Source organism: Mauremys reevesii, linkage group 1 (genome assembly GCF_016161935.1).
Source record: "Mauremys reevesii isolate NIE-2019 linkage group 1, ASM1616193v1, whole genome shotgun sequence".
Classification (NCBI taxonomy): Eukaryota; Metazoa; Chordata; order Testudines; family Geoemydidae; genus Mauremys; species Mauremys reevesii.
The window spans coordinates 141,685,648-141,703,306 of NC_052623.1; the positions used below are offsets into that span (position 1 = coordinate 141,685,648).

A 17,659-nucleotide genomic window follows, 5' to 3' on the forward strand; every position below is an offset into this window, starting at 1 on the left:
CAAACTTCTAATACAAAAAGAGTGACCTAGATTCTATTCTGATTCACGCATCAGCACCATCATTATCGTTAAGTGAGCTCTGAATGCAGATCCTGGTGGCAACGTACGATTCACAAAGAACACAGCTTCACTGTCAGCAGCAAGGCTGAGTGAGCCTTAAGGGAGAATTATTTTTCCTCATAAAACTAGCAAGTGTGATTTGAAAATGACATTGTCAATTCAAGTTTAGTATTTTTAAGTAAAGCCTAAGAAGTCTCTCTTTTTTAGTTTTTTTTTTTATTTTGCCTGAAGTGATTTTGTGTCACAAATACTTCCACAAAAATACAAGCCTAAGGATGGGCTTATGCACAAACAGAATAGACAATGAACACTCTCCTCTGCTGCTGAGAGAAACTGCTCCTGCTACTAATCACCACCCACAGGAAGTGAACAGGAACCACTGCTTTGCTTTCTCTTATATTACACAATAGGCCATGACTACACTAGAAGCATTTTGCTGGAAAAGATATACTGATATACTATACCAGTAGCGCGCTCTGAGTGTGGACACAGCTTATATTGGCCAGCAAAACTGCACTACAGTAGAACCTCAGAGTTATGAACACCTCAGGAATGGAGGTTGTTCATAACTCTGAAATGTTTGTAACTCTGAACAAAACATTATGGTGTGAACATCATTCCAATTAAAGAACCAGTTTCTCCAGCAAAGTGCCAATCAGACTTGAGTTTCACACCTCCTTATTTAAACACCCCTCCTCCCCCTGTTTTTCCCTCAGCACTGCCTGATCTTGCTCCTTTCTTGCACCTCAATCACTAGAACATTTGCTCATCTCACTAACACTGTAACATATAAAAACTCCACCACTCTTCTCTTTGCCATGAAACTTCACCCCTAGAAGCTTTCTCCTGCTGCATCTCTGATAGGCACTAACATTTGCCAATTCTTTGCTGCCCTTTGAGATCCACACCCACTTGATGCCATCTGAGGACTGCATACTCCACACATACTGACTCAACAACAATTACAGAGAGACATCATCCAATCAACACATGCATCAAAAACATGCAAATAAAATCCCATCATCATCACATCAAAAAATCCACAAATACAAACATACATCATCCCAAATACTAAAAACATCCAACACAATCTACCAAAACTACACTTACAAAAGATCAAGAGGATATACCACATACAAAAAAGAGAAAAAACCACAGGACAGCCCAAAATCAGACATCACAGGAAAAACTCAAAATCAACCTCTATACAGCACAAACTCTCATCAATAAAAAAAATCAAACCTGGAGATACTCATCAAAAAACAACAACTCTACACTACCACTACCTTCACCTCTCTACAAAACAAAAAGGGACTCTACCTCTAAACTACTAAAACCTGCATCCAACCACACCACACCCTACCCTAACCCCCATGGGGCCAAATATCACCAACCACCCACACCAGCAATATCGTCAATCTATCCAGCCACTCAGCCCACCCATCTACTCACACCCCCCTGCAATCTGACCTCTTTAATACTACCACCCCTCTGTTTGCCTCCCAGTGCTGATACACACTACTTTTTCCCACACAACACTGAACAGAACAGCACACACAACAACACACACACCCACTACCACACAGACAGAACCACCATGGACCACTCCCGCCGACGAACAGAATGACTCTGTGGACATAAACAATGCTTGCAACCACGTACGCTGATTCATTGTGAAAAAACAAACCTCGCTTCAGCCATAACCTAAAAACAACACAATCAAGCATGCAAGCCAAAACCTGTGAGAAGCATCCTGACAGCCATCTGAAAAGGCTGAGAAGGTGCTGTTGTCATCATCAACAGACAAATCTCTCTAGGCCAAAGCCCCAGCCAACCACTCACTCCAAACACCACAGGAACTGAACCATCTACTCCAGCACACTCACACTAAACACAACCATCTCGAATCCCACTGACTGAACGAACCACACTACAACTCCTCAACTACCCCTACACCCCAACAATCCATCCTCTACTCCCATCATCTCCCACACAATCACAAATCCTGGCCAAATCATCCCATCATTGGGCCCTGATTGGAACTCCCTGTCTGGTGGACTGGACTTGTGGACTCTGAGACTACTGACCACACTGATTTCCCTCCCTATGACCGATCTCCCTGCTTTCTTCTGGAGGAGACTGTTTCCTGCATTGGTGACCTTGAAAAAACACCCCCCACAATCCACCCACACGCTGACTACACCACCAGGCCACCAACACCAAACTGACTGCCTGATGGAGCTGAAGCCTGTATGGATGTGTATCACTGATGATGGCACAGCTTGATGCTTTGCTAAGCTCCACCAGATATATCTATACAATGATTGATTCATATATACAATATATGGCACAATATTTTATGGCGCTTAATTAACATATGGCATGGCTTTTATGGCTGACCTGCCTCTGCTCCACTCTTCTCACGCTCCTTCTCTCCTCTCCATCTCCATCTACTACGCTATCATCATGACATTCATCCATCATCTGAACCCTCTGGAAAAAGACTCTGGACCCCACCTCCACTTCCACCAAGCCACCCCACCACCCCACCTAGACACTCCGGTCAATCCACTGAGGTCACTTCCACCACACAACAATGGAACAACAAATGACCACCACATTACCACCACACTATGCCTACCTCTTACCTCCCATGCACACACACCTGCCCACACCACACATCCACACTCCACCACCACACACTGACACTCCACCCCACCCACAGACACACCACAACACCCACACAATCCAACCCCTACAAAACACAAAACCACACCACACAAAACTATAAAAAAGGGAGGACCCTCAACAGAAGAACAGAGGAGACAGAGTACAGAGCAGCACAGCAGACCCCAACAAACCCAAAAAGAAGACACCAACCAACCCAGACACACCCAGTCCCCAGCTCCAACCCATCATCAAACCAGCATCATCAATCATCATCTCATATCCCATCCTGAGGATGATCAGATCACATGATCCACAGGCCCAGGCTGCCACACCCAACCCACCAACAACCTACAGCCAACTGCCAAGCTGCACACAACACTCACAGCAACTGCGCACCAACCACCACTAAACAAAAAAAACAAACCCATGCCAAAACAAACCATGCACTCTGCTGCCACACCTGCACACACACACACCACCACACACAGGACCTACACACCACACACCATCACCACACACCATCACACGTGCACCAATATAATATATGCCAATGATATCATATGCTGCCCCCATGCCCTACATACAGTCTCTCTAGGAAAAGGACAAAAAATAAATAAACAAATGGACACAAATCAAAAGAAACCAAAAGGCATACAAATAACAAAACCTTCAGTAGAACACTCACCCAACCAACCTAGCAGAGGCCTATAGCAGGCCAAAAAAACTTCAAAAACAGACAAGAAGAGACAAAAGAGAAACTGCTGAGCTCCAGTTCATCTGCAAATTTGCTCACATCAGATCAAACAAAGACTGTGAATGGGCTGCTGAACCACACCCAGAACTCCTCCCTCCTCCTCCCTCAACCAACTCACAGAACAGGGCCTCCCTCATCCTCCTGATTGAACTAACCTCGTTATCTCTAGCTTTGCTTCTTGCTTATATAAAACTGCCCCCCCTGGAAATTTCCCACCACCATCTGAAAGAAGTGGTATTCACACCAGTTCAGTTCATGCTGCAGAACGTCTGTTAGTCTATAAGGTGCCACAGGATTCTTTGTTGCTTTTACAGATCCAGACTAACACGGCTACCCCTCTGATACTTGACAACATTATGGTTGTTCTTTCAAAAGTTTACAACTGAACAATGACTTCATACAGCTTTGAAACTTTACTATGCAGAAGAAAAATGCTGCTCCCCCCTTTTTTTCTTTTTTGTAGTTTAAACACAATACTTTACTGTATTTGCTTGCGCCCCATTTTTTGGGGGGGTGGGGGGTGGTATCTCTGCTGCTGCCTGATGGCGTACTTCCGGTTCCAAATGAGGTGTGCGGCTGACTGGTCAGTTCGTAATTCTGGTGTTCGTAACGCTGAGGTTCTACTTTTAGTACAGTTTTGCTGGCCAATATAAGCTGTGTCCACACTAGAAGTGCTCTAAGCTAAACTAGTAAAAGCACAGATTTTCCAGTATACATTGCATCTACAGTAGGGTTTTTTGCTAGTACAGCTATGCCAGGCAGAGATCACACCCTATACAAGTAAAACGCTCTTGAGTTTAGACCTGTCCAAATACCGGAGGGATTTTTTGGAAAGGAAACTATGGATATCTGAGTGTGCAGAAAGATTATGTGACGAAGACGACCTCTGGAAGGACAGTAGCAAGGGACTGTTGGCTTCTGTAGAGCAGCAATAAAGAGTGCAGTGTGAAGTTATCAGTCTAAACCCAGGAAACACATACACCTCTACCTCAATATAACACTGTCCTCGGGAGCCAAAAAATCTTACCATGTTATAGGTGAAACCGCATTATATCGAACTTGCTTTAATACACCAGAGCGCGCAGCGCCCCCCCCCCCGAGCACTGCTTTACCACGTTATATCCGAATTCATCTTATATCGGGTCGCGTTATATCGGGGCAGAGGTGTACTACATTTGCTCCTATTCTCTGATACATATATTTGGAAAATTACTATCACCACATACAGTGGTACAGAAGTGTAAGAGAAAAAGGTTTGAAGCAATGTAGGTCCCTCTGTCTCCTCTCTCATCTAAGAGCTTACCTAGACTAAGAATGAGAAAAGAGTGAATGAACATGCAGAGTGAGTGAAAGAAAGAAAATGCACCCTCACTCCAGTCAGCCTACTCTTAAATTAGATAGGAAAGTAGAAGAGAAAAGAAAAGAAAGCAACAAAACACAAGCTGTTACTCCTTGGAGTTTTATGGGAAGAGGCATTTAGGACCTTGTAGTGGCAAGAGCATACTTTAAATGTATTTCATTTTGCTTATAAAATATAAATTCAATTCCTGTGGAAATCATTTTGAGTTTGTGAGTTTTTTAAATTATTAACATTTTAAAAAGACATCTCCCTTTTCTGCAGTGCACCTGATACACCAGAGACCCAAATTCAGAAGCTCCATGCAAGTTGTAAGAAATGTGGCTTTAGGAAGCATTTTGGGACTCTTCTCCACAACTGAAAGTAATGTAGAGCCCACAAGGTAATGCCACAGTTCTCTATAAATTATGGGGTGAAGGAGGATAAATTAAGTAGATTAATGTAATATTTATGTGTAACCCATCAAGCAGTCACTGAAAAGGCCATCAAGGGTCTGTCCCTCCTCGTGATTAGTTGGGGGATTCTGGGAAGAGGGAAAATTTTTTGGATAGTAGAATTCATGCTCAAATTCTAAATTTCTCTATCCATTCCCAGACTCAGTAATACACAAAGTGGGGTCCAGCTCATTTACTCTCTTTATTAGCTTTTTTACTTAGCATTTATCCTTCTGCTGCTAACATTTCACTTGAATCATTATTTCAAGCATCACTTGCCAAGAAAACAAGATAACACTAACCATAGGAGAGTAGCATCTTGTGGACACACATACCATGTCATTAGTTCAGAAACATTGTTTCTTACCGAGTGGCGGCTGGAGCATCCCCCCTTTCTTTTCACAGGTCCCAATTGGCTGTATGTCAGAGGAATCCACAAGCCTCCAAAAGTCATTTTTGTTGTCACTTCCATCAAGCCGCAACCTTAATCTGGCACCAGTGATTCCAATTACTGTAGCTATACACACTGAGGTAACATTGCGTGGGTCGTGGGCTTCCAGTTTCATACCAACTTTGAAATCATTGCTAGGTGGGATCCTAGACTATAAGAGGGGGATGGGTGAGGGGAAAAAAAGATATTTTTCTTATTTTTGTCTCCCAGCTTGAAACAGATTCAGACAGGTACTATGAAAAGGGTTGCTAAATATATTGGACAGTTATAAACACACAGCTTCCATTCATAAAGACATAAAATGCTGTTATATTTATCAGTGTATGAACTTTAGTCAGTGAAAAGAATCACTACAAATAATTGGCTGGCTTGTATTGCTTTTTAGCAACACCTGAGCAAGATACTTGGCTGCCACATTGCTGGAGACTTCGGAGTCCAAAGCCTCTCTCCCCCAAACAGCAAAATTCTCAGGTTTTTAAGGAAGTGTTTAATCAGCCAGTTAGTTTCTGTTGGCTTAATGGCTTTGGAATTCTAGACTAGCATGACTCTGCCAGGAGCTCATCTGCTGTTTTTTTTCCTGTACTGCAGGATCAGAAGTGAGGAGCAGGTGGAAGGCTCCCTGGCAGTTCAGAGAGCAGTTGGTGAAGAGTGGCTCACCGAGACAGGGTGCCTGGGTTAGTCAGAGTGTTGCTGGAGTACTCTTTGGAGACCATGTAGTGCTAGAGCACTAGCAGTTGGAGCACCGACATCCCTTGCCTAAGAATAGCACAGCTGAGGATCACTGTGCCATGGCACTGCCGGACTCCACAAGAAGGCAATGATTATACTGAGAATGGTGAAACATACTACAATGATTACCTTCTGGCAAAAAATTACAAGCAATTGTACCCATGATGTTTCAAAAAGGCATTGTGAAATAAACAAAATTTCCATAAAGCCACTTTTAAGAACTAGGGTGGCAACCGCTTTGGAGGCTTGGTATTACTTCTATATCAACATGATGAATTCTCAGTAGTCAGAAGAACAAGCATAGATGAGGAGACCAAGGGTCATTTGGTGAAAGTGAGAATACAAGAGGGAAAGAACAATGAAAATTGCCATTAGATCCAGACTAACTACCTGATGTGATATAATAGCTGAAGACATATTAAGGATTTATGGCATGAGGTATGCTACATTCATAACAAAAAGTAACAGAAAATTATGTTATTTATATTACAGTAGTGCCAAGAGCACTGGTTCTCAACCTTTCCAGATTACTGTACTCCTTTCAGGAGTCTGATTTGTCTTGTGTATACCCAAGTCACACCTCACTTAAAAATTACTTGATTACAAAATCAGACATAAAAATACAGAGGTGTCACAGCACGCGGTTACTGAAAAATTGCATATTGTCTCATTTTTACCATATATTTATAAATCAACTGGAATGTAAATATTGCACTTACATCTCCGTATAAACAAGTCATCGGTATGAAATTTGTATTTGTACTGACTTCACTAGTGCTTTTTATGTAGACTTCTGTACAACTAGGCAAATATCAAGATGAGTTGATGTACCCCCTAGAAGACCTCTGCCTGCCCCCAGGGGGTACACGTACCTCTGGTTGAGTACCACTGGCCTAGAGAACTCAAGCAAAATCAGGGCACAACTGTGCTAGGTACTGTATAAACACAAAGTAAGAGACAATCCCTCCCTTAAAGAGCTTACATGTAGATAAATAAGACAAAGGGCAGAAGAAAGGAAATATCCCCATTTTACAGATGGGAAATGAAAAGAGAGAGAGAAAAAGTGATTTACCCAAGGTCACATAGGAAGTCTGTGGTAATGTTGAGAACTGAACCTAGATCTACTAGGTCCCAGTTCAGTGACTTCCTCTCATGGAGTTGAACACACACACAGAGGAAGTGTCAGCCACTGGATGCAAAGATGTAAGCACGCATCAGTTTTTGGACTTAAGACATCTGCATCATCACTTTGCCCATTCTGGTAATTGGTCTTTGACACTGGCTCAGTGTTTAGCATACCGTAAATTAGGAAGAAGGGAGAGGAAGATCCTTTAAGAAATTTCTGTATCAGGAAGGCAGGGATGATTGATGCATGACAATTGCACAGCACTAAACAGGATTTTTTAACCTAGTAGCGGTCTACTGAAGATCAGGATCAATCAGATCCAAAGCTGTGAGGGAGAGGGAAGACCAGAGAAATTGTATTCACCCCACAAAGAAATATGTATCCATTTAAAATATCTATTTAAAATGGACAGGTATCAGTCAATGGTAGGAACTGTGTCTCTCCAGCCTGACAGGAAAAGTGTGATGCAAGACTTACTAGGATAACAACTGGGGTTGCATTTCCTGCCCCCTTTGCCTTTCTGAAATTTTAAAAATATTGAAATCTTGGGTTCCTCTTGCTGTGAGTGCAGAAGCACTGTTTGAGACAGACCCCAGATCAACAGCAGGAGCCCTGAAGGAGCCATCAGACGCTGCACAATAAAAAGACAAGAGATATTCAGTGTGTGGAGCCTAGCATCTGTCAATGTAGCACTCAGACAGCAGGCTGTCTGAGAGGGGAGCCCAGGCATATTAAATTTAAAGGGCAATTCAATGTCAGGATATTGCTTGTCAAGCTGTTATTCTCCACAACTGTGAAAGTCAATTTAAATGGAAAAGTTAGTTGTTTTTTTTAAAAGAGAAATTGGTTTAAATTGCAATACTTGGGGAGGGGGGTATATTAAAAGATATCATACATAATATTTATTTTTGGCGTTATGGTTGCATATGAAGCCAACTGAGAACAGGCCTCCATTGCTCTATGTGCTGCACAAACAGATGGTAAGAGATAGTCCCTGCCCCAAACAGCTTTCAATCTAAACAGACAGGACAAAGAATGAGAGAAAGGGATGCAGATTTCAGATAGTTAAAGAATTTAAACAAACTATAGAAAATAATAATTCTAAAATAATTTTAACTATTGAGTCTATGGAGCATTGCCTTACAAATACCTTTATCTTGATTTAAAACCTATTTTATTGGGTTTTCACTTATTTGTGCATTTTGAAGTTAATTATCTTGTTGGCCTGTACATTAGAAAATTATTTGACTGGCCACTAGGGTATACTATCAGCCCCTTCCCTCGCATTACGCAAAGTGATGACACGTTCACAGGCTTTCTATTATTTTGTATATTTAATTGCAAAAAACCGTAGTTAATGCAGACTTGAGGTTGTTTGGTGGTATGTCATCCCCTTGCAGAACACTGAGTTGAGGAAAACAAACTTCTGAAACCCAGGAAACAGAATTAAGATTGCCCATGCACCCATATCTTTGCCCTCTTTCAGCACTGCCGCAACATGCCCCATTAACATGCATACCTTTACTCTGTGAGCCCCACAGTTGCTGAAATACACAAGCTCATCACCATCTTTGCAACCCATTCCCTCTCATCCAGAGGATTCCATCTAACATTATTAAAGGACAAAAAAAGAGGGGGGGCACGCAGGCGACGACAGTAGCCCACATCACCTTCCCTCTGTTCCCCAGGAGCTGGCAGTAAACAATAGGAATAATTTGGATACACTTCAGTGTAGGTACACCTAACACACTGACAGCCTCTGAACGGTGGAGGCAGTAGTTGGGCCTGCTTCATAAAGGTGTCTCTCTGATATGAGGACATGTGTGGTCTACTTTGAGGTGCATGTCAGAGCGTGATTATAATATGAGAAGATCTGTGTTTTTCACTCTCTCATGTGTGTGAGGAAAGGGAATTGGTGCATGTGTACCTTCAGGATACAGTACGCATCATTTCTATGCAGAATATTGTATGTTATATAGTTAGCAGGGCACTGGGCTTTTATTACAAAGGCTATTGTCAGTGGTAATGTGGAATATGACAGGATTCTAATGGTTTAATGATGGGTACGTGAAAGTGTAGTTTGAGATAGCATCCTGTGGGTAAGAGTAAAGGAGTTGTTAAAGGCTGTGTAGTAGTTCTCACACTGTACATATGTGGTACTCTTTCTGGGGAACTGGCTAAATGTGTGAGTGTAGGTAGGATCTGGAACCTCCTGAATCTTGTAGTGCCAAGGACCAGCGTGAGTATGTGTGTACTGGGGCATTGCTCAAAGATGGTAGAAGAAAGGGGTCATGGGCTACCTTCCCCCCTGCTTTTTGTCCTTTAATAGCATTACATACTCTTCAAGGGGGTGACAACTTTAAATCTGTGTTAACAGAGTTTTTTGCCCCTGAACTACCTGTTCATAAAAACTAGGAAAAGATATGTTGTTGATAGGAGTAAGTAGTAATTTAGGCAGTTGTACTTATCATTTCCTGCAATTTGCATACTGAGCTAGTCAACACCCGCCTCCCCACCCTTCCCTTTCACTGGGCTCCACCAGGTCTGCTTCAGCACACCTCCCTAGCCATGGCTCCAATGCAGTCACTGCATTCTCATGGCAACCCGGCCCCCTCCCCACATCTGTACCCAGGCTCCCCCACTGTGAGCAGGGAACACATCTCCCTGAAGTCTTCACTCCTTGGTACAAGCAATCTATTGCCATTACTTCCCTCCCTCCTCTAACCTAACTCACATGCAGTGCCTGGGGAGGAGGACAATTACGTTACAATGGAAAGGTGTTCCTGGTCATGTTTCAGAATGGTTGGAGGGAGGAGTTAGTGGCAGAGCTGGTGAGAGAAGTCACAGACAGAGTTTTTGTGCCAAAACACGGACAGCTTTCTGTTTGAGAGAAAGATCTTCTGACCCTTGTCCAACAGATGCATCCCATCTCCAAGCAACAGTGAGGTGTCAGAGCTTCTATACCATACAGTACCACGTCTCCTGGTCAGCCACAAATCCTCCAATTTCCCGATGAATGTTTTCCAACATGTATTAATAGCTTTCACATGGTCACTGTAGCAATTATTCAAATACAGCTCCTAGACGCAAATAACTGATGTGATCCAAATCTGCTCTCATACACTGTATGAGGTGCACACCAGGAATAAGACCCAGGTGAATCGCCACAATGCCTGGTAGATCATAACTTCTTAAGTCACCACTTGGGCAAAACATGACAATGCAAGCCACTTCTCTCCACACAATCAGCCTGTAGTCAGCAATCTCCATATCAGGGAGAGTCAATAGGCGGCCCAAATCTGGACCATGAGAGTCTTTTCAGTGGACTGTAGGGCTTCTGGGGGCTCAGGGCTTCAGCCCTACAGGGGGGTGCTTCTGTCCCAAGGCACTTCCCGTGGGGCTGAAGCTCAGATTCCTGGCAGGGCTGAAGCCCCAAGTCCAGGCGGAGGCATGCTGGGGCTCGTGGCGTCAGTCCCGGCACGCCTCCCGTGGGCTGAAACTCTGATTCCTGTTGGGGCTGAAGCCCCAAGTCTAGGCACGCTTCCCACAGGCTGAAGACCCACTGGAGGTGCGCTGGGATTTGGAGCTTCAGCCCTGTCGGGACTCGGGGCTTCAACCCACCTGAGGCACGCGGAGCTTCGGCCCCTTGTTGAAGGCAGTGCTGGGACTCAGGGTTTTCAGCCCCACCTGAGGCATGCAGGGATTTGGGGCTTTGGCCGCACCAGGAAACACGCTGGAACTTCAGCCCAGCCTGAGGCATGCTGTGACTTGGGGCAACCCCTCTGGAAGCGCGTGAGACTCCAGGCTTCAGTCCTGCCGGGACTCTGGGCCTGAGGTGCACTGTGACTCGGGGCTTCAGCCCCACTGGAGGCTCTTGGGAACTAGCGCTTCAGCCCAACAGGAGACTCAGTGGGATTCCCAAACATTTATCCAGCTCCAATCTGGTGCACCTGAATTTAAGCCATGACAGTGGCAGCCCGGCTGCCTGGGGCTGGCAGCCAAGTATCTCCTGGAATGCTACTTACCACCCCAATCAAAATCTAAAATGACACCCCTGGGTCACAGACCCTGCAATTACAATGTCCACAATACCACCCAAGCTGCTGAGGCTGCATAGTTCCTGTTTTGGAAAAACCTCTTCTGATTGGCAGCAAAGGAAAAAAAACAGCCAATCGGGGCTGCTGTGGGACAAAAGTGGTGCTCTCTGCCCCTGCCCCTCAGTAGGCGCCATTTTTACAGGAGAGAGGAAGGAGTTCAGTGGCTTGTGGCAGCTCTGCTCTTCCCTTCCCTCTACTATTGGGACAAAGAGAGGGCTCTTCTGCCTCTCCCTCTTCTCCTCTTCCCCTTGAAGCCCTTCAGCCCTGCCTGGAATCGTGCCGGGACTCAGGGCTTCAGAGCAGTGAAGAGCCCCAAGAACTGCAGGAGAAGCAAAGGTGAGCCAAGGTACTCCCATCTCTGGTGCTTTCGACGTTTAACGAGTTAACACTGAAAACCGTTCATTTAAAGAAAAGTGGACTGACGCTTACTATTTTGTCTTGCCACAACATCCAAAGGGTTGACCAGTATGTTTAATTTGAACAGAGACTGTGGCTGTTGTTAAAAGTGGGAACATCGAATGCCACTATGAAACGAAGCACATGGATTTTGACCACAAATATCCACTGGGTTCCCATTTAAGAACAGACAAGACTGCTTCATTAAAGGACGCATATTTTCAGAGCACAAATATTATTTCAAAGGCTACTTGTGCTCAGGAAAAGGTAGCTGAAGCTTCATTGAGGTGTATGTTAATGGCAAAACACAGGAAACCTTTTGCAGATGCGGACGTTATTAAGCAGTGGATGGTTACTACAGCTGAAACCCTTTTTGCAGAGAAGACAGACATTGCTGACCCCTTCAGACATCTGCCACTCTCAGACACAACAGTTATTAGGTGCGCTGAGATGATGGCACAGGACATTTTCAAGCACTTGTGTGAGAAACTGAACATTCAAAAATTTTCCATGGCAGTGGACGGATCCTGTAATACCAAGGTCACCGCAAAGCTAGCACTGTATGTCCTTTTTCTGATGGAGAGAAATGTGGGGAGGAGTTGTTGCCCCTTATACCGCATAACAATCGCACAACAGGAGAGGAACTGTTTTGTCTAATGAAGGTTTTGACATGACACAGATTGTGTCAATTACAACAGATGGTGCTCCTGCCATGATCGGTACTCACTGAGGGCTTGTGAAATGTTTGCAAGATCTGAACCCCAATCTGATTTCCTATCACTGCGTAATCCACCAAACTGCGCTTTGTGCAGGGCTTAGCTATGAGTATGCTAATGTAATGTTAATAATGATTAAACTTGTCAACTTCCTTCAATCAAAGTCATCACTGCAACACAGACAGTTCAGAAGCTTTCTTTCAGAAGTATCTGCCAATTACGATGACCTGTTGATTCGTAATGACATCCACTCGCTGAGCAGAGGGCAAGAACCAAGAAGGCTGTGGGAAATTCGAGTTCATGTGGAAGAATATCTACATAACATTCCGGGGGTGGGAGGGGGAGGCAGAAGAGCTACATGCATTTTTGAGGGATGCCAAAAGCATGAGCATCCTGGCCTTCCTTGTTGATTTAACAGGCCATTTAAATGATTTCAACTTAAAGTTACAGGGGCAAAATCGCAATGTAGTGGATCTCCACAGCAGTGTCACTTCATTTGAAAACAAACAAAGAGTCTCTTCAAAAGTGATTTGGAAACTGGGGAGATGCTGCATTTCCCAACTTTGCTACGCTGCCAGGACACTGCAGATGGCATCATCTCTGGACAGGCTTCTTCAAAACTTCCAGCAGAGTTTCCAAGAATTTGAAAGTGTTAAAGTCAACTTCCTGTTTCTAAGGAACCCATTCGTGGTACAAGCAAATGGTACTTAGTGTGATCAAACGAAAGCATCCTTTCCAGATGCTGAAAAAGCAAAATTACAGCTAGAGCTTACTGAATTAGAAGTGGATGAAGTGTTTAAGATGCAGCACACAAACTACATCTGAAACTTTCTGGACAACCCTTATGCTTACCCACGTAAGGAAGGCGGCATTTCACAGTTTGACTATGTTTGGCTCGACATATGTATATGAATCAGCATTCTCAACAATGAAGAACATTAAATCACATAATTGCTCCGTTCTGACTGATAATCATCTATGGAATTGCCTCCATCTTGCCTTGACTGAACTCACTCCGATCTTCAAGACCCTTGTCCAGCAGAGGACCTGTCACTTTTCCCACTGATGGCGAGTACTATACTTATACATTATTCACATCTATTCTATTTTAAATTTGTATTGCTGTATAAAATTACATTTTCAGTAGTGATACCACAGTTTTAACAGGTGTTTCACAGTAATTATTCATGATTCTTTTGCTTAATAAATGTGTAGGTGGGTTTGTATTTGTTATTGGAAAGACTTGAATCATAAAAGATAATGAGTTAATGTGTACTAAGTGTTATTTTCCTTCAAACTCTGATACTTATGTTAAATAAACCACAAAAGACTAAAGTTTTGAATATGTTCATCTATCTATATGCAGATATGCCTACATTACAATAACTGTATTTGACAAAGCTCATTCAAAACTTGAAACAGTTGTCTTAAAGTGTTTTTAAAGTGAATATTTGCTTTTGTTTGACATTTTATCTAAGTACTTTCTCAAAGCCTCAAATAAATTATATCTTTCTTGGAGGTTATTTTTAGGTTATCCAGTGGTTTGATTTTATTTTTATTTAATGCAGTAAATATATATATAAGCAAAATAGGCGTTGGGTATATTTCAGCATTGTATGTGTTCATTGAACAAGGGCACTTTGTGGTATGAAAAAATATTTCTCTGGAGTCTAGACTTTGACCATATCTTAACCAAGAAATTTGTACCATGACAAAAACTAATTGACTACCCTGGTGTAATCCTTGCTCTCACACAAACTTCTGCAAACTCATGATCAAGGAATTGCCTAGAATCCACACAATGATAATTCTGGCAGCACACATTTCTTTTCCCTCAGCGGTCAGGGTATCTGTGCTGTCAGCTCCAAACCTCCATACTATATGTGATGGGTTCGGTCACAGAGACCCCCTTGAGACTGGCACCTGACATGCTGGAATTACCTCTGAGCCCATTTTCCACTGCCAGCTTGGGACTCCAGAACCCTACCTTGTTGAGCCAGACACGCTAGTCTGCTGCAACACAGACCTAGGTCTGGTCCATGCACCCAAAGCTGCAGACTTTAACCAAAAACTGCTCAGCAAGTCACCTATCTCCAGCACCCAGACACCCAGCTCCCAATGGGATCCAAACCCCAAATAAATCCGTTTTACTCTGTATAAAGCTTATACAGGGTAAACTCATAAATTGTCCGCCCTCTATAACTCTGATAGTTATAGTTATAACTCTGACTCTATAACTCCTCCTTCTTAGTCTGGGCCCAATCCTTTCCCCTGGTATAGTTCTTGTTAGTTCTAAATCAGGTGGTAACTAGGGGATTTCTCATGACTGGCAGCCCCCTTTGTTCTGTTCCACCCTCTTCGGGAATCTTTTGTCTCTCTGGGTCCCCACTCCTCCTTCTAAATGGAAAAGCACCAGGTTTAAGATGGACTCCAGTACCAGGTGACATGGTCATATGTCCTGTGAGACCCCATTACTCACTGGCCGGCATCCACATATACAGGAAGGCTTACAAGTAAACAGCACCACTATGACAGTGTCCCCTGAATGGATATGTGGACAGAGTTGGCAACGGGCTTTGTTGCAAGGATAGGTTCCTGGGTTAGTGTTTTTGTTGTTTGTTATAACATTCAAAAACCAGTCGGAGAACACTTCAACCTCCCTGGTCACTCAATTACAGACCTCAAAGTTGCAATACTCCAACAAAAAAACTTCAAAAACAGACTCCAACGAGAAACTGCAGAATTGGAATTAATTTGCAAACTGGACACCAATAAATTAGGCTTGAATAAAGACTGGGAGTGGATGGGTCATTACACAAAGTAAAAACTATTTCCCCATGCTGATTTTCCCCCTACTGTTACTCACACCTTCTTGTCAACTGTTGGAAATGGGCCATACTGATTATCACTACAAAAGTTTTTTTTCTCCTACTGATAGTAGACCACCTTAATTGATTATTCTTGTTATAGCTGGTATGGCAACACCCGTTTTTTCCGTGTGTGTGTGTGTGTGTGTTCCTACTGTATTTTCCACTGAATGCATCTCGTGAAGTGGGTTTTAGCCCACGAAAGCTTATGCTCAAATAAATTTGTTAGTCTCTAAGGTGCCACAAGTACTCTTCATTCTTTTTGCTGATACAGACTAACACAGTTATCACTCTAAAACCTAGAACCTAAAAGGCTAATTCAAATGTGTGAACTGCTCCATTCATCTCAGTGGGTGTTCCCATACCCCTTCTGATGGTTTTAGAACCTGGGATATGTATGAAGTATACCTGTTCTCAGTTTCCCACCCGAACGGGCAGAACTTCCCCAGATCCTGGCTGACGTGGGGGCCGAAAGGGGGCCTCAGACACTCATAAAAGAGTGAGCCCTCACCGAAACCTGACTCATGTAAGTGAGGGTGGGAGGAGATCCAAACGTTGTAGATGGGCATGGGGTCCCCAGATCCTGGCACATATACAGGGGGCATAAGAGGGACTCAGACACCCGCAGAGGGGCAAAAGCCCCCCAGATATGGGCACACACACTGAAGGCGTGAATATGAGGCTGACAAGTGCCCTTGCCCCTATTCTCCAAGTCCTCTTGTCACTCACCCACCAGCACCCACCAGCAACCCCTCTGACCAGCTCCTCCCTCTTCCCCACAGTGCCTCCTGCCCACCAGCGGAGCCTGCCGATCAGTTCCTCCCCCTCTCCCCAGTGCCTCCTGCTCGCCAGTGACCAGCTGTTCAGTGGCATGTGGGAGGCGCTGTAGGGGAGGAGCAGGGACAGGAGGAGACAGGAGAGGGGTGGAATGGTGCGGAAGGAGGTGGGGCGGGCCCAGGGACAGAGCCAGGGTCGAGCACCCCCAGGAACTCAGGAAGTTGGTAGTCTGGCTAGTCAGAATTTAAAGCACTTATATATGCTTTAAAGTCAAGCTTTAAAGCATATAAAATGGTTTCTATAATGGCACATGTGCACCATAAAAAAATGTATTAAATACCATTCTAAGTTTGGGTCCCCCAAAGATTTTGTGAGTGCCACATGCATTACCTTGAGCAAAACTCAGATTGAGCCCATCTTGACCCTCAACGGTTTGATCTTTACCTCTGCACACAAAAAAACCAAAACCTCTACAAGCTAGAATTTTTTGAAAAATGGCTTTTCCGGGGTTTATATCTCCATAAGGTCTGCCTCAAATGACCCAACATTTGAGTCACTAACTGTATCCTGTACCCTCCTGAGGTATAGCAAATTAAAACGGACTCTGACTAGGCATCTCAATTTTAGAAGACTTAGAAAAGTCTACCTTTAAACAGAAATCATGATGCAACCTTTACTATAGCAGCCTTACCGCGCCACTATAATCCAATAAAATCAAATTAGACATACACAAAGATCAGACACTAAATTAATGCTGTTAATTACAGTGGAGTGCCAGGTCCAATAGTCAAGGTTGAGCATCACTTTCTATTTAAAGGTCAACTCTTCAAAGTGCTCTAACATTTGCATGTTTATCCTGGGTGTCTTAAAATTTGCTATGCCTCATGGGGGTGCCTCCCTAAACAGCATTTTACAAAATCTAACATTCTTTGGATGCGCCTGAGCCTAACTTTGTCTGGAAAAAATACTGTGTTAGGAGGATGCGCCATCACAGCTGCTATCTTCCTCTAGTCTCCTGGACAAGGTAATTGTTATCAGGAAGACTGTTTTCATTGATAGATACATCAACCAACAGGTGGCCATGGGTTCAAAGGGCAGCCTAGTCAGTCCTTTCAGCACCAGGTTTATGTGCCACATGGGAGCAGGAAGTCAAGGTTGTGGGAAACGGTTTACTATACCCTTGAGGAACCTCTTAGTGGTTTGGGTGCAACAACACTGAATATCC

The 17,659-nt window shown here is 43.7% G+C and overlaps 1 protein-coding gene across 14 annotated transcripts in view; it reads right to left on the reverse strand.

Moving 5' to 3' along the window:
* SCML2 (Scm polycomb group protein like 2) overlaps positions 1-17,659 on the reverse strand; it is a 188,776-nt gene that overhangs the window by 123,715 nt on the left and 47,402 nt on the right. For 13 of the 14 annotated variants that reach the window (XM_039489989.1, XM_039489982.1, XM_039489972.1 and 10 more), the window contains exon 5: positions 5,643-5,877. The exons of the other annotated variant lie outside the window; for it this stretch is intronic. In XM_039489989.1, coding sequence (XP_039345923.1) covers positions 5,643-5,877 — 235 coding nt within the window. The remainder of the gene's footprint in view (positions 1-5,642; positions 5,878-17,659) is intronic. 14 annotated transcript variants of the gene reach the window in all.